The 21420-nt window shown below is 46.0% G+C and overlaps 1 protein-coding gene and 1 long non-coding RNA gene across 2 annotated transcripts in view; one reads left to right on the top strand and one right to left on the bottom strand.

Moving 5' to 3' along the window:
• RPL12 (ribosomal protein L12) overlaps positions 1–21420 on the top strand; it is a 130871-nt gene that overhangs the window by 94010 nt on the left and 15441 nt on the right. Inside the window, exon 4 of the mRNA XM_030206574.1 lies at positions 2711–2792. Coding sequence (XP_030062434.1) covers positions 2711–2792 — 82 coding nt within the window. The remainder of the gene's footprint in view (positions 1–2710; positions 2793–21420) is intronic.
• LOC115472332 lies at positions 7704–20717 on the bottom strand. The gene is made up of 3 exons (XR_003942506.1): positions 20636–20717; positions 8056–8063; positions 7704–7713 (listed from the first exon to the last, which is right to left on the bottom strand). It is a non-coding gene; the product is annotated as an uncharacterized LOC115472332 (long non-coding RNA).

Below are 21420 nucleotides of genomic sequence, written 5' to 3' on the forward strand. Positions count from 1 at the left end.
GACATTGTCCAGCTACTTGGATCGATGACGGCCACCATGGAACTGGTGCCCTGGGCGAGAGCGCACCTGAGACCTCTACAGTATGCTCTACTCCAAAGATGGTTTCCAGTATCTCAGGATTATCAATGCAGATTCTATTGGCTCCCTGCTGCCCGACTCAGTATGGAGTGGTGGCTCTCAGACAGCATGCTGCGGCGAGGAATGCCGCTGGCGCTCCCCGATTGGTGCCTAGTGGTGACAGATGCCAGCCTGAAAGGCTGGGGCGCACATTGCAAAGGGAAGCATGCCCAGGGTCTATGGACACCCGAGGAGTCGGAGTGGTCCATCAACCGCCTAGAGTTGAAAGCGGTGTTTCAGGCGTTTCTGGCTTTTCAAGTGACCCTGGAAGGATTGGCTGTCAGAGTGATGTGGGACAACACGACAGCAGTGGCCTACATAAATCGACAAGGCGGCACAGTGCAGAGCTTTAGCCGCGCAGGCCGAACAAATTTGCCACTGGGCCGAGCTGCATCTACAGTTTCTGTCAGCAGCTCACATTGCAGGTCAGAGCAACGTGCAAGCCGATTATCTAAGCAGGCATCAGATTGATCCAGCGGAGTGGGAACTTGCAGACGAAGTATTCCTGCAGATATGTTCCAAGTGGGGCAAGCCCGTGATGGATCTAATGGCGACAAGCATCAATGCCAAAGTTCCGTGCTTTTTCAGCAGACTGAGAGATCCTCGCTCGGCGGGTTGGATGCCTTGGCTTAACCCTGGCCTCCGGGCTTTACTGTATGTGCTCCCTCCGTGGCCCTTGTTAGGGCGAGTGCTCCTGCGGATTCGGCTGCATCCAGGAGAAGTGGTTCTCGTCGCCCCGGATTGGCCCAGGAGGCCTTGGTATGCGGACCTCCGACAGATGCTCGTAGAGGATCCCCTTCAGTTACCTCTGGTTCCCAGCCTGTTGTCACAGGGTCCGGTGACCATGGAGGACGCCGGCCGATTTGGTCTTATGGCCTGGCGATTGAGAGGGCGCAATTGAGAGACAAAGGCTATTCCAATAAAGTAATTACCACTCTCCTGCAAGCCCGCAAGCGTTCCACTTCCGTGGCTTATGCCAGGATTTGGTGCCAGTTTGAAGTCTGGTGTGCTTCCAAAGAGCACACCCCTGCAGGCTCCTGTCTCGCCGATTCTGGACTTTTTGCAGGATGGTGTACAAAAAGGCTTGGCCTATAATTCCCTGCGGGTGCAAGTGGCAGCGTTGGCCTCCCTGCATGGCAAGGTTGAAGGCGTGTCTTTAGCTGCTCATCCGGATGTGGCACGGTTTCTTAGAAGGGTGCTTCGGCTCCGTCCTCACGTGCGTGCACCTTGTCCAGCTTGGAACCTGGGGCTAGTGCTGAAAGCCCTTCAGGGTGCTCCCTTTGAACCGCTTCGGCGTGCTTCAGAGACAGATTTGACACTGAAGGCCATCTTTTTAGTGGTCATTACTTCGGCGAGACGGGTGTCAGAGCTCCAGGCGCTGTCCTGTAGAGGCCCTTTTTTGCAATTTTCAGAGTCCGGGGTCACGGTTCGGACCGTGCCTTCCTTCTTGCCTAAGGTGGTTTCAGCGTTTCACCTAAACCAACCTATTTTCTTGCCCTCCTTTGTCAAGGAGGAGTTTCCAAATCTTTTGGGCAATTGCACCTGTTGGACGTGCGCAGGACTCTGCTGCAGTATCTGCGAGTTACTAACTCTTTCAGGACCTCTGATCATCTGTTTTGCTATCAGGTCCTCGCAGAGGGTCTCCAGCGTCTAAAGCCACTATTGCCCGCTGGCTCAAAGAATCTATCTTTTCAGCTTATTTGCATGCCGGCCGGCCTCCGCCTGATTGCCTTTTGAGGCGCATTCCACTAGATGAATTTCCTCTTCTTGGGCTGAAACTGGAGCACTCTCTCTTCAAGAGATTTGTAGTGCAGCAACATGGGCTTCTAAGCTCTTTTGCCCGACATTACAGACTGGATGTGGCTGCCAGGAGGGACGCACATTTTGGAGCGCAAGTGCTGGCGCGTGGTGTGGCTTGTTCCCACCCTATCTAGGGATTGCTTTGATACATCCCATCTGTAATGGCTGCATCTGCTTGATGACAAAGAAGGGAAAATTAGGTTCTTACCGTGATAATTTTCTTTCCTTTAGTCATAGCAGATGCAGCCATGATCCCTCCCTGTCTGATTGCTATCTGCTGTAAATCTATTTCAGGTTCTGTTCATATTTCCTGGAGATTCCGTCCTTGGGAGAAAGTCGGAAAACAGTCTTCAGGATTCTTGTTCAATTAAAGGAGGATGACTTAATTCCCTACAGTTTCATGTTTTGAAGGATGAGTTTATTCCCTCCGGGAGGATGAGTTTATTCCCTCCAGTTATGTCTCAGTGGAGGATGAGTTTATGCCCTCCGGGAGGATGTTTCATTCCCTCCATTCTGAGTTAATGCCCTTTGTTGTAGGGCCATCGTTCGCTGTGAGGAAAGCTCATGTTATTCCCATTGCGGTTTTTCATACTGCTTTGGAAGCTTCAAATACTGAAGAGAGGCAGTGGAGCAAGCTGGTGTGAGGCACTGAAAAAGTGTGCTCTCTATCTCCCTCTGCTGGTTGATGGACACAACCCATCTGTAATGGCTGCATCTGCTATGACTAAAGGAAAGAAAATTATCACGGTAAGAACCTAATTTTCCCTTTCATTCCCTTTTCTTTCCTCCTTAGATTGAGGTTGTACCGTCTGCCTCTGCCCTTATCATCAAAGCCCTAAAGGAGCCTCCTCGTGACAGAAAGAAGCAGAAGAACAGTGAGTATCCTATTCCAAGCAGCAGACATTTTCTAGCAATTTGTCTATATGAACTGCCCAGTGTTACCATGGAGCAGGCTGTGTCTGAAGGGAATGCTGTCAATTGCTCTTTTGGCAGCATCTTCACTGCCAGTCCTGGCTGCTTTATTGCTAGATTGAAAAGTGTGACAGAATCACTGGTATGGGGGTCTGTTAATATGGGAGGTTTTGTGAATGTTTAAATTTTAGATAACTAGATGAATTAGCGGATGGTGACTTTACCTTTTCATCTGCCTTTCTCCACCTTTTTATCTGTCCATGAATCAGATCTCCTTTTTATTCAGTTCCTTAGTATCCCTCTAAACCAGCACAGATGTGTTATGCACTCCAGCAGATGGTAACAGTGGTAAGTCTGTGCCGTCCAAATTTATTGAGGTTATAATGTTTGACTATTAAAAGATTTTTTTTTAATATAAAAAAAAACAAGGCAAGAGGAGTCATTAAAAAAAAAAAAACCCCTACCACCACAGCAGTGTATTTTCTTCCTGCTTGCCAGACTGGGGTTGATTCCTGTGGGGGGTCTCTGAAACCCAGAGGGTGTTACTCGGGTGGCCGAGTTCTTCCGTCCCTCCCCCCCCCCCCCCCCCCCCCCATGGTGGTCTCTGGATGGCCTTTTCTGACGTGGGGCTGCTGTTTAAAAAGAGAGCACTTCAAACTAAGCTGTTGGGCATCTGTTTGTACCTCCTGCTCCCTGTTTTCAGTCCCGTTGAGGTTTGTCGGATGTGGTATGGGGTTGTAGTGCCTGTTCCTTCGGTCTTCTGGGGTGATGTCTGATAAAGGGGATGGGACGACTTTCCTATGAGGAAAGGCTAAAGCGGCTAGGGCTCGTCAGCTTGGAGAAAAGGCGGCTAAGGAGAGATATGATAGAGGTCTATAAAATATTGGGTGAAGTTGAATGGGTAGATGTGAAGCGTCTGTTCACGCTTAACAAAAATACTAGGACTAGGGGGCTTGTGATGAAGCTATGTAGTAAATTTAAACGAATCGGAAAAATTTTTTCTTCACTCAATGTGTAATTAAACTCTGGAATTCGTTGCCAGAGAATGTGGTAAAGGTGGTTAGCTTAGCGGAGTTTTAAAAAGGTTTGGACTGTTTCCTAAAGGAAAAGTCCATAGACCGTTATTAAATGGACTTGGGGAAAATCCACTATTTCTGGGATAAGCAGTATAAAATGTTTTGTACATTTTTGGGATCTTGCCCGGTAGTTGTGACCTGGATTGGCCACTGTTAGAAACAGGATGCTGGGCTTGATGGACCTTTGGTTTTTCCCAGTATGGCAATACTTATAAGTAGTAGTAGTACTTATGCTTCTTAAACACTGCACAATATGATTCGGAGGGCTGCTGTTCTTTCTGTGCCAGTCAAGAGCGGGGGCTGGTCTCTCTTCTGTTGGCGTCTTGCTTTCTCTACTGCAGTGGCTGGGGAATAATCATAGGGGGCAGTTAATGACGACAGTTTCAGTTTTGGTGTGAAATGCTGACATTTTGGATCCCCTGATAATGCCGGAGCTTCCACCACAGCTTGAGCTGGTGAAGCTATTCCTTCTTTGGCGCTGCCTCGGCCGACCGGAATCTATTTTTCCTCCTCAATTCAATCTAGCCATGTATAGGGTTTTGTGTCACTGTAAAGAAGCTGCTGCAGAGTGTTCTCAGCTGCAAGGACCTGTTCCATCACCACTTGCATTCTCCACTAAGTGTCGTGTGGATTAGGATCGGGCAGACATTGAGTCCTACCATTCAGAGAAGTATGATTGGCCCTGTCAGGTGCCCTTTATGATCTTCTCTGGTCCTCTGCTAAGTCTGTGGCTTAGTGTAGTGGCTAAATGTTCTCTGTGGCTGAGGGGTTGGTCAGCTAATGCAGCCTCCAAGTCTAATCTTAGTAAGTTTCCTTTAGAGGTTCTCTCCTCTTTGGTGAGGAATTGAACAAACTAGTTAAAGAGTTTGGGAGAAACAAGAGTTCCAGGTCTTCCAGAGGATAGGCATAGAGTGGGCACAAGAAGTGGTTCTTCATCTTTGAGGAACAGGTCTTACGATGCTCGTCGATATTGGCCTGGACAAAGTGGTGGACAGAAGGTGCTGTCTTTTCTTCCAGAGAGCTCAGCTCTTTTGTGGGGGGGCACAGAGGGGACTGAGATTCTGGACCCTCGGTTGCCGTAGTCACTCTTCTCAGTGGTTTCGGTGGGAGCGAGGTTACGGGATTTTTTACCAGAAGTGAACTCAGATTACCTCAGACCAAGTGGGTTCTCATGGTCATTCAGGAGGGTTACGAAATTAGAGTTTGCTTGCCCTTTAGCAGACGTGTCTTTGGAGTCTCCTTGACAGGCCATATGGAAAGTCAAGGTGGTTTGAGAGAGACTCCATTGACTGTGGGTGATTGATCCAGTCCCAACTACTGAAGTGGGCTTGGTATATTACTCCGTTAATTTTGTGGTGCTCAAGAAAGAAGGCTCCTTTCAACCAATTCTGGATTTGAAAGGTGTGAATCGAACCTTGCGGATCTCGTCTTTCTGTATGGGGTCATGCCATGTCAAGTGGTCAGGTAGTCCCTGCGCGACCATCACGGATTTTGATGATTTTTTTCTTTGAACATTCATACATGTCCCCAGTGAACATTGATAAAGTTTTACATTCGCCGATGCAATACTTGCTGAGATATAGTAATCTGTTTGACCCCATACTGCAGCCTTCTATGGTATGACTCAGAGATTTCGGCAACTTTGAGACACTGTATCTCCGGCAATATTTTGTTGAGAGAAGCAAAACTTGGCCATCTTGTACAACGTTTTGCGCTCTATTAAAATAATAAAAAAATCTTCATGAGCGATTTCCATGAAGAAAACTTGGAGCAAACTTGGTCCGAAAAATTTGCGGCACAAAAAAATTGTAAAGTTTGGCTTTTTATATCTCTGGAATTAAAGGTGTGATAAACGTGAAACTTTGCACACAACAACTTATCAACACAAGGTTTTCGAATATACAATTTCATTCTCCTAATATTTTCCATTAGTTCACAAATTGAGTGTAAAGTTGATGATTTTTGCAAAAACACCAAAAATAGGGTATTTTTAGCCCTCTTTTACAAAAAAAGACCTTCTGGAAACTCTTTTAAATCATTTTCATTACAAAGAGCATGTTTCAAACCCCTTAAAAAAGTAGAGTTGGTTTTTCATCGCTGGCATGTAAGGCCCTAGAAATAGGGACAAAGTTGAGGATGTTGCTATCGCAACATCACTTGCATTCTATTATTTTTGTTTTATACAGACATTATTAGTCCCTAAATTGCTTTGGTCCATGGTAACATTGTCACTACCAGTTTAGGAACTTGAACCAGTAACCCCATCGCCATAGGGGTCACGCCCGATAGCTGTGCAATACCAGCCATGGGTGAGTTTCTTGGATGAGGATCCCAAGCCTATAGTTTGGTTTCTTCATCAAGGTTCCAAAGCCTTGTGTGGGTATCTGTCCGGTTCCCAAGCCGACGATTGGGCAGCTTATCCTAGGTTCCTAAGCCTAAAGTGGGTATCTTAAATGGTTCCCAAGCCGAAGTCCGTAATGTTTGTATGAACTTCCAAATTCCAATGATTGCTTATTTATTATTGAATTTACAAACCACTTTCTTTAGTGTCACTTCTGGGAATTGATACTGGTGGCCTGACTACGTAACTGATGGCGCTGGAAGCACACAAATAAGATGTTGTGCTGGAACCCAACAAACATCTTTTCTTTCAGGCCAATAAAATGAATGAGCCGGGCCTGGTGGATGCATAAATGTTACCAATGCTTCATTTTGTTCAGTGGAAATTTCTACAACGTTGCCTACCCACCACTTATTGTCATAAATGCAAGCAATATAACAACTAGGCAATAGTTTGGCCAATTTTAAATTAGGATCGATGATATAGGAAATTTTGGCCACAAAGTTAATCGTGTCATTTGAAACTTTGCTGATAGAAATCAAATTCGAATCAACTAGCACAAACTGGTGATGATCTCTTGTGCCAGCTATTGTGCAGCTAGCTTTCCATCTTTCTTCTTGCAGCATCCTGTTTTCTTGGATTTCTTCAGTCAGAACATACATATATTTAATTCCATGAATGTTTTTGTCACAAAAGTTAAACAGATCTATTGGCGTCAGTATTTGGTCGGTTATTGGTCGCTGGAGGCTGGCTTGAGCAGCCAACCGTTTAGTCATGCCACCAACTCCATCACATGGTGACTTGCCATGACTCGTGCCAAAAAGTTCCATTCGGCCTCAATTTCAAAATTTCAAAATTATTCTTGTGATTGCACAGATTGACGAAATTTTTGTATTGTGCTGCTGAACTGTCACTATAGTATATTCTTGTAATCTTCGTTTTATTCGTCAAAAATTCAATCAACTTCCGAATGAACATGTGCACGGAAACCGTATCTTCCTTGTCATCAAGCAGATGCAGCCATTACAGATGGGTTGTGTCCATCAACCAGCAGAGGGAGATAGCACACTTTTTTCAGTGCCTTATACCACTTTGCTCCACTGCCTCTCTTCAGTATTCTCTATCTCCCCTAGCAGAGTGGTTGCAGCTTCTTTGAGCTCCATCTAAAATCTGCCTGGAGGTTGCTCCTGTGCTTTTGCCAGTTGTTAGCAGGGGTGTTGGAGGCTATAGCAGCTTCACTTTAAAGGCACATAGGTTCGCCCTTTCCCTGCCTTACCCATACCTCTGTGGATGTGGACACAATGCTTAGCTTTCCCTGTCCTTCCCCACCAACAGTGGATGCAGGCACATAGGTTCGCCCTTTCCCTGCCTTTCCCACTCACCTGAGCCTCCGGAGTTCTGTTTACCTCTGCTTTCCTCACAGTGTTTAAAAAAAAAAAAGTTGTGTCGAGCTTTGGTGCTTAGACGCTGGAACAGAGGTTTTTCCTTGCCTTTTTCTGTGGGACCGGAGCTGTGATACTCGGTCCAGTGAGGTAAGAGTGTTTTCTGACTCCTCCGGGGTGGGCCCGCGATCGGGGCGATTTGGCACGAACCGCCATTTTGAATTTTACCGCCGTTTTCTGCGATGGCTGCGGAGACAGTAAAGCGCTGTTCCAAGTGTGGCAAGCTCAGATCAGCAGCGGGGCTCTGTAAATTGTGCTGTACAGACGTTAGAGCCAGCTCGAGCATGGCGAGCGACGATTCTTCGCGCTCTGAGCTGACAGCAGACGCCATTTTGAATTTACCACATGGCGTGACCTCCGCTGAGACGGAGAGTCCTGAGCTTGAGCCCGGGGGGGGGGAGGCTTCGGAGTGAGGCTGATATGAGAGCTACTAGCCCCGGTAGAGATCCGGGTGCCCAGGGTGAGTTTTTCTCCCCTGATTTTGTCTTATTAATGCATAAAGCATACATGCTTAAAAGAGCTCTCCCACAAAGCCCTGCAGGGGCCTCTTCTAATGCCCCCCCCCCCCCCCCGCTGGATTCTAGCCTGGGTATTCCCTCTGAGGCGTTATTCCCTGATAATTGGCAGAATATGAAGCGCAGAAGGGCTCTTCCTCTTCAGAGAGTGCTGCACCTCCATTCCCCCCCCCCCCCCCCCTCCGTGGTCGGGCTGCGAGGATTCGGAGGACTCTGGCAGGCCTTCATGGTCTGAGAAGCCAGAGTCTGGTGCAGAAGTGACTCAGGATCTGGACCATCCCTCCGCGGTGAGGATTTTCCACCTTGATGAGCTGCCAGTGCTTATTTCTGATGCCCTGCAGGCTCTCTCTATTGAGGACTCTGCCAGTGGCACAGCCTCCTCTGTGAATCCTAGGATGGCTAATACCAAAAAGCCTGCTCGAGCCTTTCCTTTGCATGACTCCATCCAAGAGCTTATTTCAGCTCAATGGGCTGACCCCAAGGGACCTTTGAAAGTTTCCAGGGCTATGGGGCAATTATACCCTCTGAGTGAGGAGCATATGGCTCGCTTTGCTATGCCTAAAGTGGATGCCCTAGTCACAGCTGTGACAAAGAGAACTACCCTCCCTGTTGAAGGAGGTGTTGCCCTGAAGGATATTCAAGACCGTAGACTGGAATCAGCACTTAAACGGTCATTTGAAATTGCAGGTCTCACTATTCGGGCGTCTGCATGCAGTTGTTATGCTGCTAGAGCCTGCCCGGCTTGGTTGCAACAGGCAGTGGAACAGCCTGGTGATGGAGCAGAGCCCTTTTCAGATGTGGCTCCGCGGATGGAGTCGGCCTTGTTCTTTCTTGCTGACGCCCTTTATGATATTGTCAGAGCTTCGGCTAAACACATGGCATTTGGCTACGGCATTGGGCGGCGGACATGGCCTCTAAGCAAAGGTTGGTGAAGTTGCCCTTTCAAGGCCTTCTCCTGTTTGGTGAGGAGTTGGAGAAAATTGTGAAGGGCCTGGGTGAGGCTAAACCCCAGCGCTTGCCCGAAGATAGGCCTCGGCCTTCCTCTAAGGGTGCGGCGGTCCACTCCTCTTACAGACCTCGCTTCCGTGAAGCTCGAAGGTACTGCCCGGGGCGTTCTGCTGGGTTCACTTCTCATGCCCGTTTTCAGCAGAGGAACTCCTTTCGCTTGGACAAACGTTCCACAGCCACTGGCTCAAGGCCTGGAGTTCAGGGGCGACCCTCTCAATGATGGTGCGCCGGCCCTCTCCTCAAGTCCTGTCATCGGAGGACGTCTTTGCCGAGGAGTTGGCCAACATTTCCTCAGATCAGTGGGTCTTGGACCTGATCAGGGACGGTTTCAGAATAGAATTCGCCGCCCCTGTAAGAGATGTGTTTGTGGAGTCCCGATGCGGTTCTGCCGCCAAACGGGCGGCGGTAGAGGAGATTTTACAAGGTCTGATTCAGATAGGGGCCGTGTCCCCAGTATCTCCCGCCGAACATGGATGTGGCCGCTACTCCATCTACTTTGTGGTGCTGCGAAAAGGAGGGTCTTTTCGCCCTATTCAGGACTTACAAGAATTAAACAAGTCCCTGTGAGTGCGGCATTTTCACATGGAAACCCTGCGCTCCGTCACTGCGGTGGTACAGCCAGGAGAGTTTCCCACGTCTTTGGACCAGAAAGAAGCTTACTTGCACATACCAATTTGGCCCCCGCACCAGACCTTTCTGAGGTTTGCGGTGATGGGAAAGCATTTCCAGTTCCGGGCCTTGCCTTTTGACCTCGCCACAGCTCCCCGCACCTTTTCGAAGGTTATGGTGGTAGTAGCTGCCTTTCTAAGGCGAGAGGGTATTCGGGTTCACCTGGACGACTGGCTCATTCGAGCAAGCTCTGCTGCAGAGAGTCAGCATGTAACAGCCAGAGTGATCTCAGTACTTCAATCTCTGGGCTGGGTCGTCAATTTGGCCAAAAGTCACCTGACCCCCTCGCAGTCTGTAGAATATTTGGGGGCCAGGTTCGACACAGCCTCGGGGTATGTGTACCTACCCGAGCAAAGGCGGTGCACGCTTCAGAATCAGGTCCGTCTGCTCCTAAGGATTGTCCAGCTGCTTGGATCGATAACAGCCACCATGGAACTGGTGCCCTGGGCGAGAGCGCACCTGAGACCTCTACAGTATGCTCTACTCCAAAGATGGTTTCCAGTATCTCAGGATTATCAATGCAGACTCTATTGGCTCCCTGCGGCCCGACTCAGTATGGAGTGGTGGCTCTCAGACAGCATGCTGCGGCAAGGAATGCCGCTGGCGCTCCCCGATTGGTGCCTAGTGGTGACAGATGCCAGCCTGAAAGGCTGGGGCGCACATTGCAAGGGGAAGCATGCCCAGGGTCTATGGACACTCGAGGAGTCGGAGTGGTCCATCAACCGCCTAGAGTTGAAAGCGGTGTTTCAGGCGTTTCTGGCTTTTCAAGTGACCCTGGAAGGATTGGCTGTCAGAGTGATGTCGGACAACACGATAGCAGTGGCCTACATAAATCGACAAGGCGGCACTCAGTGCAGAGCTCTAGCTGCGCAGGCCGAACAAATTTGCCACTGGGCCGAGCTGCATCTACAGTTTCAGTCGGCAGCTCACATTGCAGGTCAGAGCAACGTGCAAGCCAATTATCTAAGCAGGCATCAGATCGATCCAGCGGAGTGGGAACTTGCAGACGAAGTATTCCTGCAGATATGTGCCAAGTGGGGCAAGCCCGTGATGGATCTAATGGCGACAAGCATCAATGCCAAAGTCCCATGCTTTTTCAGCAGACGGAGAGATCCTCGCTCAGCGGGGTTGGATGCCTTGGCTCAACCCTGGCCTCCGGGCCTACTGTATGTGCTCTCTCCGTGGCCCTTGTTAGGGCGAGTGCTCCTGCAGATTCGGCTGCATCCAGGAGAAGTGGTTCTCGTCGCCCCGGATTGGTCCAGGAGGCCTTGGTATGCGGACCTCCGACAGATGCTCGTAGAGGATCCCATTCAGTTACCTCTGCCTATTTTCTTGCCCTCCTTTGTCAAGGAGGAGTTTCCAGAATCTTTTGGGCAATTGCACCTGTTGGACGTGCGCAGGACTCTGCTGCAGTATCTGCGAGTTACTAACTCTTTCAGGACCTCTGATCATTTGTTTGTTTTGCTATCAGGTCCTCGCAGAGGGTCTCCAGCGTCTAAAGCCACTATTGCCCGCTGGCTCAAAGAATCTATCTTTTCAGCTTATTTGCATGCCGGTCGGCCTCCGCCTGATGCCTTTAAGGCGCATTCCACTAGAGGAATTTCCTCTTCTTGGGCTGAAACTGGAGCACTCTCTCTTCAAGAGATTTGTAGTGCAGCAACATGGGCTTCTAAGCTCTTTTGCCCGACATTACAGGCTGGATGTGGCTGCCAGGAGGGACGCACATTTTGGAGCGCAAGTGCTGGCGTGTGGTGTGGCTTGTTCCCACCCTATCTAGGGATTGGTTTGATACATCCCATCTGTAATGGCTGCATCTGCTTGAGACAAGGAAGGGAAAATTAGGTTCTTACCGTGATAATTTTCTTTCCTTTAGTCATAGCAGATGCAGCCATGATCCCTCCCTGTCTGATTGCTATCTGCTGTAAATCTATTTCAGGTTCTGTTCATATTTCCTGGAGAATTCCGTCCTTGGGAGAAAGTCGGAAAACAGTCTTCAGGATTCTTGTTCAATTAAAGGAGAATGACTTAATTCCCTCCAGTTTCATGTTTTGAAGGATGAGTTTATTCCCTCCAGGAGGATGAGTTTATTCCCTCCAGTTATGTCTCAGTGGAGGATGAGTTTATGCCCTCCGGGAGGATGTTTCATTCCCTCCATTCTGAGTTAATGCCCTTTGTTGTAGGGCCATCGTTCGCTGTTAGGAAAGCTCATGTTATTCCCATTGCGGTTTGCCATACTGCTTTGGAAGCTTCAAATACTGAAGAGAGGCAGTGGAGCAAGCTGGTATGAGGCACTGAAAAAGTGTGCGCTCTATCTCCCTCTGCTGGTTGATGGACACAACCCATCTGTAATGGCTGCATCTGCTATGACTAAAGGAAAGAAAATTATCACGGTAAGAACCTAATTTTCCCTTCCCATTGCGGTTTGCCATACTGCTTTGGAAGCTTCAAATACTGAAGAGAGGCAGTGGAGCAAGCTGGTATGAGGCACTGAAAAAAGTGTGCTCTCTATCTCCCTCTGCTGGTTGATGGACACAACCCATCTGTAATGGCTGCAACTGCTATGACTAAAGGAAAGAAAATTATCACGGTAAGAACCTAATTTTCCCATGTTGTATATGATCAGAAATTATGCAGCAGTTGACAATTTGCAGCACGCCATCTTTATTGATATAGTAAGCGACGGATGGATGCACTGTGCATTGTGAATTTTCCCAGTGAAAGCCTTGAACAGCGTCTTGGACAACAAATGAGTAATTCTGCGCAAAATCCATCAGTACGATGAGTTTGGTTTCTTTTAGGCCAGCTTTTAATGGCTTCAAATATTCGCTTTGATGTTTTGAAATGAAGTGGTGGAGAGTCAGTTCAACAGTGAGAATATGTGTTTCGAGCCTTTCACGGTCAGTATGAACCCATTGTTTGAATTCTGTTGATTCTTCTGAGTCCCAGTCCTCAAATATTTCTTCCAAATATGCTATCAGTGCCTCTTCACCTGGACAGTTTTGGCATCACTGCAACATACAATCTTTGGCGTCCAGATCGCAAACAGCCTTTCCCATGAGCATCTTGTAGTCTTCTTTAATGTTGGCACCTTGTAGCATAAGCTTAACATTCTGATGGATGGTGCAGACACAGACAGAATGTGTGCCTGAGGCACCGACAGTAACACACCACTTTGGTCTGAGCTCACAGAATTTGCAAAAACCAATTTCAGCACCATATTTGTTTCGATATGCTACATACAGTTCTTTCAGATTGCACAGTAGCAACAGCTTTTGTTTTTTAACTTTGATGCCATAAAGCCGAACAGAAACAAAATCTTTTTTACCCGGGTATATCCTGCTAAATTCATCATCCTCGTAGAAATGTCGAACTTTGTCGGCGATTGCCTTTGGTCGCAGTTTGCCAACTTTTGCATCCGGTAGTGCACAAATGCCTCTCTCTTGCTTTAATTTTCACGCTGTTTTAACCATACGTTCTGAAACGCTAAACGTTTTTGCTGTCACAACTCTTTGGGGCCAAAGTCAATAATTGAATTTTCATGGATCTATTGGATATTTTTTTTTTAATTTGCATGAAGTCTTTATTATCAATTAGAGCAAGTGATACAAAATGCAATGTAAAAGACTACAGAAGCATGAACATACTCCAATTTGCCAAAAATACTCTATGTACTACTGTTCCAATAATTTTCATTTTCACATCTTCGATTAGGTCAGTGTAATCTTGGCATGACAAGCATTCCTTAGCAGCCGACTTGCTAGTTTGTCCAATATCTTCGGCTGATACTGCAATGGCTACCATTATTTTTTTCTGCTACCACTTTCTGCACGCGTTCAATTTTTTGTTTCACATATCCAGTTTTATCCCTACTGGCCAACCTCCAAATTTTTAATGGAGAAGTCCCCAAATCAGTCAAACTTTGATCAAGAGTGTCTGAAATGTCCATATTGTAATTTTCTGATGAGGATGATTCTGCCTTGCTTTCGACCATAGAAACATATTTGGCTTTACACTTGGAACACATTTTTTGGCCCGGCTTCACATTTGTTTTCAATTTTTTCAAATCATCGGGCATGGTTAGATCGACTTTCAACAGTCCATGTTTAACTATGTGATTTTGGTTGTCGAATGGGTTGCAGCACGATTTTTGCTTCATTTCGTACTTTTCCAAATACATCGCTTTGTGATGCAGGCAGATTTGGTCGTCGTCTGTGAAATCAACCTCCGATCGCTGAGTAATGAGCATTTCTTCATTGGCGGACAAGCTGTGCACATAATGCAGCCCAATTTCTTTAGAATAAAATGAACCATGGTGGCAAGTTGACAACAAATTTTTTCCAACAACGCAAATGGGCAAAGTGGGATTGTCAGTTGACTCCGACATTCATTTTTCGCATATTGGGCAAAATCGCAATAATAATATGAAGTGTATTAAATTAATGCGAATCTGAAAAAGAGAAGTTATAAAGATTCTTATTTTATGACAGAAACATACAACTACACCTGCACAGTACAGAAACCTGTAGCCGAAACATGCTAATGTGCGGCATGAATAAAGTATTTACAGAATATTTAACCAATGTCATTAGTGTAGAAGCACCGCTAGTAGACTAACAGATTCATATAGCATACAAAAAATGAATTATACACTTTATACTTCAGCAGAAATGGAAAGAAAACGACACAATATAGAAAAATGCATGTTGAAGTATATGGCGTTGCTATAGCAATGTCCTCAGCTTTGTCCCTGTTTCTAGGGCCTTATATGCCAGCGATGAAAAACCAACCCTACTTTTTTAAGGGGTTTGAAACATGCTCTTTCTAATGAAAATGATTAAAAAGAGTTTCCAGAAGGTCTTTTTTTTTTTTTTAAAGTGGGCTAAAGATACCCTATTTTTGACGTTTTTGCAAAAATCATCAACTTTACACTCAATTTGTGTACTAATGGAAAATATTAGGAGAATGAACTTTTATATTCGAAAACCTTGTGTTGACAAGTTGTTTGCAAAGTTTCACGTTAATCACACCTTTAATTCCAGAGACATAAAAAAACAAACTTTACAATTTTTTCATGCCGCAAATTTTTCGGACCAAGTTTGATCCAAGTTTTCTTAATGGAAATCGCTCGTGAATATTTTTTTTATTATTTTGTTTAATAGAGCGCAAAACGTTGTACAAGATGGCCAAGTTTTGTTTCAACAAAATATTGCCAGCGATAGTGTCTCAAAGTTGCCGAAATCTCAGTCATACCATAGAAGGCACCAGTATGGGGTCAAACAGATTACTATATCTCAGCAAGTATTGCATCGGCGAATGTAAAACTTTACCAATGTTCATTGGGGACATGTATGAATGTTCACAGAAAATTTCATCGAAATCCGTGATGGTCGAGCAGGGTACTTCTCTGAAATCAGACCACTTGACATGGAATGACGCTATGGAGATGCTTTGACCTGTTGTTTATAGCCAGTGCTTTTTTTGTAGCAAAAAAAGGTGCCGGTACTCATACAATGCCAACCTTAAGGGTGGATGTCTCTATGGCTCCACTCCTACAGTAGCCACACCTATTTTACCAGCCATAGAGCATATAAAAAGGTGGTATTGAAAATAGTACATAAGTTCCTAGGTCCAACAAAAGAACTCTTGTGACTGACTATAAACTAATAAAATATGTAGATTTTAAAAAAAATCAGCTGAAACCCCCCAAAAACAGACTCTGGCATGCAGGATAACACCAGAAAAGCAAAAATATTTTCCCCTTGCTATAAAAATAGTAGACTTAAATTTCAAATACTCCATTCACTATAATTCAAATTAACAAATACAAATAAAACAAAAAATTAGCACAGCTACCACACTACTTTATCTTAAAATAAAAATAAAATTCTTTTTTCTGCCTTTGTTGTCTGGCCATGTACTTCTTTTCATTTGTGTTGGTCCCAGTCTCTGGTTTCTACTTTCCTCATCTTCTCTTAACTCTGTTGCTAGGATTTTCTGTTCATCATTTTTCTCTCCTCCTTTTCCTTTCAGCTTTCTTAGATTTTATTTTCTGCCTTTATCCATGTTGTAGTTCTTTCTTACTATCCAATCTTCCAGCATTTCTGTCCTTGCCCCCTCTCTCTCCATCCAGTATTTCTCCCCTTGTCAGTGCTTTTTTTTTTTTTTTTGTGGCGGTACTTGCCGGTACGGAATACCGGCACGTTTTCTTCCCTCTTCCCCACTCATCTTCCCCAGCCACACAGCTGCCTTTCCTATGAGCAGCAGAGCCGCAGACACAGCATTGTAAGGAGTAGCAGGCTCCAGTGCTAGGACATGTGCTTTTGTCTCACTTAACTCATTATTGCATGAAAAAGAGTCTCACTCCCTATTGTATCGCAAATATATGTTACAGTGGTTTGGTAGCCAACCTGGTCAAATGCTTGCCCATGTGATTAAAATCTGGGGAGGGCTACGGACGGTAACCATACGAATAACCGGGAAAGTATAGCACGAATATTTACAAATTATTTTTTTTCACTTTACACAGCTGAAGCTACAGCGGAAGCTATGCCAGTGAAACATCATGTAAAAAGGATCACAGTAGACGTCGTGTCCCTCGACTGACTGACCTCTGGAACTTGACCGCTCCCGCTATCCTCATACCGGGGCCTCCTCTGGAGACGGACGCCTGCTCCACTCAGCTTTCTTTTCGAGTTCTCTAGTCCTCCAGAACCTTCCTGTAGTCAGTGGGCCTTTCTGCACCCTTTCCTGGGGGGATACAATTATTGCCTGTCCTTGTCTTCCTGGGGGTTATTCCACCCTCAGGACTCTCTGGGCTAGTGCCCTTTGTAAACCCCCCCCCCCCCCCCACCGGAGCCTTCTCTGGTGTGCCTTGGTCCTCTAGGGGCTCCTGCCTGGCCTCACCAGCCTTTTACCACAGGGAACCACCTTGAAACCAGATTTCTATGTGGTTGCATTCATTCCGGCCTCTAGGTTTGGTCTTCCCCTTTTCCTCAGGGTGACCTCTTCCTTAATCGGCAGTCCTGGTCCTGCCTCTCCGCTGTATCCCCTGGTAACCGCCCCTCCCCTTTTCCAGCTCTCTAGGTGGGGCCCCCCAGGTCCCTCTTTTCTGGGGAGATAGCCCAGCTTCTTCGGCTGGCCCAAAACAATATGCAAATTAGCCAGTTACATGTAAATTCAGTTTATTAGCTCGGTTACAGTCTTTTCTTGGAACCTGGCTTTCCCATTCTCATTCTGACTGAGATTCACCCCCCTGAGACCATTCCCTGAGGACATCTGGGTCTCAGGGTACAACAGCCTCCTCCCCGGATGGAACCTTCTTTTATTCACATTAACCTTACGGTCCCATCCTCCACCCCACGGCTGTTGGTTCTTCTAAACACTTTCCCAAGCTTAAAACAGTTCTTCCAGCTTATAAGTTCACTTCTTCCTACACAGGGCAATCTTCCATTTCAAACTTTTCTCCTTGCCCTGTTGCCTAAACACATAGTCTATACTTCTTATCCTGGGACACACAGTACCTCTGGGTTGTTCTTGACTCCCCATCTTTTCCTTTGGGGACACACAGGGCCATAGGGCACAGCCAGACTTTCTCCTGGGGGGGAACCCTCCTCTCTTTCGGGCAAACCTCTCCCCTCTGCTAAGAGGAAGCTATTTATGAGGTGTCCAATAAACCTCCCCACCTCTTGAAACCTCGCCCCTCTGGTTCCAGAAAGATCTGGCCTAGAAGCCTCTTCTCACTCCCCACAGCTATCTCTCTGGAGCTCCCTCTACTGGCCCATACATGCCCATACTCAGCTCGATCCCTGGAGCTCCCTCTAGTGGCCAGAATGGGCATTTTCCCAATTTCAGTGGGCGAGCGCCCTCTGGCGGTCTCCTCCTGTAAGGGCAGACACTGTGGTTATCACAATCATTTGACAGATTACTTGGAGGAGGTAGGCCTGCCTACATTGACCTTAAAAGAATTAGAAATTCTGAATGCTCCGCTTAAGTTATCTGAATTACAGACAGCGGTTAAAGCGCTAAAGTTGCGCTCTGCCCCCAGTCCTGATGGATTTGCGGGAGAGTATTATGAGATATTAACTCCAAAGGCTACTTCCCTCCCTATGCTAATACCGCACTGATAACCCTATTACCAAAACTGGGTAGAACGCATAAGTACATAAGTAATGCCACACTGGGAAAAGACCAAGGGTCCATCGAGCCCAGCATCCCATCTACGACAGCGGCCAATCCAGGCCAAGGGCACCTGGCGAGCTTCCCAAACGTACAAACATTCTATACATGTTATTCCTGGAATTGTGCATTTTTCCCAAGTCCATGTAGTAGTGGTTTATGGACTTGTCCTTTAGGAAACCGTCTAACCCCTTTTTAAACTCTGCTAAGCTAACCACATTCACCACGTTCTCCGGTAACAAATTCCAGAGTTTAATTATGCGTTGGGTGAAGAAAAATTTTATCCGATTTGTTTTAAATTTACTACACTGTAGTTTCATCGCATGCCGCCTAGTCCTAGTATTTTTGGAAAGCGTGAACAGACGCTTCACATCCACCTGTTCCATTCCACTCATTATTTTATAAACCTCTATCATGCCTCCCTTCAGCCGTCTCTTCTCCAAGCTGAAAAGCCGTAGCTTTCTTAGTCTTTCTTCATACGGAAGTCGTCCCATCCCCGCTATCATTTTAGTCGCCCTTCGCTGCACCTTTTCCAATTCTACTATATCTTTCTTGAGATGCGGCAACCAGAATTGAACACAATACTCAAGGTGCGGTCGCACCATGGAGCGATACAACGGCATTATAACATCCTCACACCTGATTTCCATACCTTTCCTAATAATACCCAACATTCTATTCACTTTCCTAGCCGCAGCAGCACACTGAGTAGAAGGTTTCACTGGATTATCGACGACGACACCCAGATCCCTTTCTTGGTCCATAACTCCTAACGTGGAACCTTGTCTGACGTAGCTATAATTTGGGTTCTTTTTTCCCCACATGCATCACCTTGCGCTTGTTCACATTAAATGTCATCTGCCATTTAGCCGCCCAGTCTCCCAGTTTCGTACGGTCGTCCTGTAATTTTTCACAGTCCTGTCGCGAGTTAACGACTTTGAATAACTTTGTGTCATCAGCAAATTTTATTACCTCGCTAGTTACTCCCATCTCTAAATCATTTATAAATATATTAAAAAGCAGCGGTCCTAGCACCAGACCCCTGAGGAACCCCACTAACTACCCTTCTCCGTTGTGAATACTGTCCATTTAACCCCACTCTCTGTTTCCTATCCTTCAACCAGTTTTTAAATCGACAATAGGACATTTCCTTCTATCCCATGACCCTCCAATTTCCTCTGTAGCCTTTCATGAGGTACCTTGTCAAACGCCTTTTGAAAATCCAGATACACAATATCAACCGGCTCCCCTTTGTCCACATGTTTGTTTACTCCTTCAAAGAATTGAAGTAAATTGGTCAGGCAAGATTTCCCCACACAAAAGTCGTGCTGACTTGGTCTCAGTAATCCATGTCCTCAGATGTGCTCTAGAATTTTGTTCTTGATAATAGTCTCTACCATTTTCCCCGGCACCGACGTCAGGCTCATGGGTCTATAATTTCCCAGATCTCCCCTGGAACCTTTTTAAAAAATGGGCGTTATATTGGCCATCCTCCAATCTTCCGGAAACATGCTCGATTTTAAGGATAAATTGCATATCACTAACAGTAGCTCCGCAAGCTCATTTTTCAGTTCTATCAGTACTCTAGGATGAATACCATCCGGTCCAGGAGATTTGCTGCTCTTCAGTTTGCTGAACTGGCCCATTACGTCCTCCAGGTTTACCGTGAAGTCAGTAAGTTTCTCCGACTCGTCCGCTTGAAATACCATTTCCGACACCGGTATCCCACCCAAATCTTCCTTGGTGAAGACCGAAGCAAAGAATTCATTCAATCTCTCCGCTACGTCTTTATCTTCCTTGATCACCCCTTTTACCCCTCGGTCATCCAGCGGCCCAACCGATTCTTTTGCCAGCTTCCTGCTTTTAATATACCGAAAAAAAGTTTTGCTATGTTTTTTTGTCTCTAATGCTTTTTTTCATAATCCCTCTTGGCCTTCTTTATCTGCGCCTTGCATTTGCTTTGACACTCCTTACGCTGCTTCTTGTTATTTTCAGCCAGTTCCTTCTTCCATTTTCTGAAGGCGTTTCTTTTAGCCCTAATAGCTTCCTTCACCTCACTTTTCAACCATGCCGGCTGTCTTTTGGACTTCCGTCTTTCTTTTCTAATTCGCGGAATATGTTTGGCCTGGGCCTCCAGGATGGTATTTTTGAACAGTGTCCATGCCTGTTGTACAGTTTTTACCCTCTCAGTTGCCACCCTAAGCTTTTTTTTTTTTTTTTTAACCGTTCTTCTCATTTTATCATAGTCTCTGTATAATCCTTCCTATACTGCCATGTTGTGTGGTTATGGCCTGTATAAAGAATCAGCTGGATCTCAGGGCTCAGCTGGCTGTGGATCCCAAGGCTCTTCAGTATGATGGGCCAGCAGGCTCCCAAGGTTTCCTAACCTTGTGTTCCTGCAGTTGTACTATGCTTTCTTAGGATATGGGATATGCATGTTACATGTCAAGGTGACACAAGGAAGGAGCTGGGGGCCCTGCAGTCCATGTATGGCAGATATAATTGGATGTAACCTTGAGACTAAGGACCATGTGAGCTCAGGATGTTGCTATGGAAATATGTGCTCGGAGTGGAAGAGACACCAGGTGTTTCATGATATGTACTAGCTGGTTTCATGGTCATTTTGCTATGAGCACAGCCATACTGATAAGAACTAAGTTAGTGGTCACATGTGCGCATGTGCATATAAGAGGAGAGGATGATATAATGTAGGAAATGTCCATATATGTATACATATAAAGAATAACAGAATATTACAGGAATATCCATATATGATCATGTTAGTTTGGGAGAAGTCACATGATTTCTGGGAAGGCAGAACTCGTAACAGTATTTATGTGATGTCCAGGAGATGTTAGCTGAGCAGTCCTTGTCTTTCAGGGTGCGCAGCTGACTGACAACCTGCTCCAGAGAGAAAACAATTATTTTGTATATTGGCTCTGTGAGATATAAATAAAGATATGGCTGATTGCACCTAACTGAGTCCAAGTGTTTTATCTTATTTTTTACAGCCTATGAGGTTGTAATGTTTCTCCCCTCCCTATCAGGGCTAGGAGATGGGAGAAGACACAACTCCTTTTTTTAAAGTTAAACACTAACGTATTTGACTTCCTGTGTATAGTTACTTCAAGGTTGATATCAAAACTGATCATATTATGATCACTATTATCAAGCGGATCCAGTACCATAATGTCCCTCACCAGATCATGCGCTCCACTAAGGACCAAGTCTAGAATTTTTCCTTCTCTCATCTGCTCCTGAACCAGCTGCTCCATAAAGCTGTCCTTGATTTCATCAAGGAATTGTACCTCTAGCGTGTCCCGATGTTACATTTACCCAGTCTATATTTGGATAATTGAAGTCAC

The sequence above is a fragment of the Microcaecilia unicolor genome, chromosome 6, assembly GCF_901765095.1.
Source record: "Microcaecilia unicolor chromosome 6, aMicUni1.1, whole genome shotgun sequence".
NCBI lineage: Eukaryota > Metazoa > Chordata > Amphibia > Gymnophiona > Siphonopidae > Microcaecilia > Microcaecilia unicolor.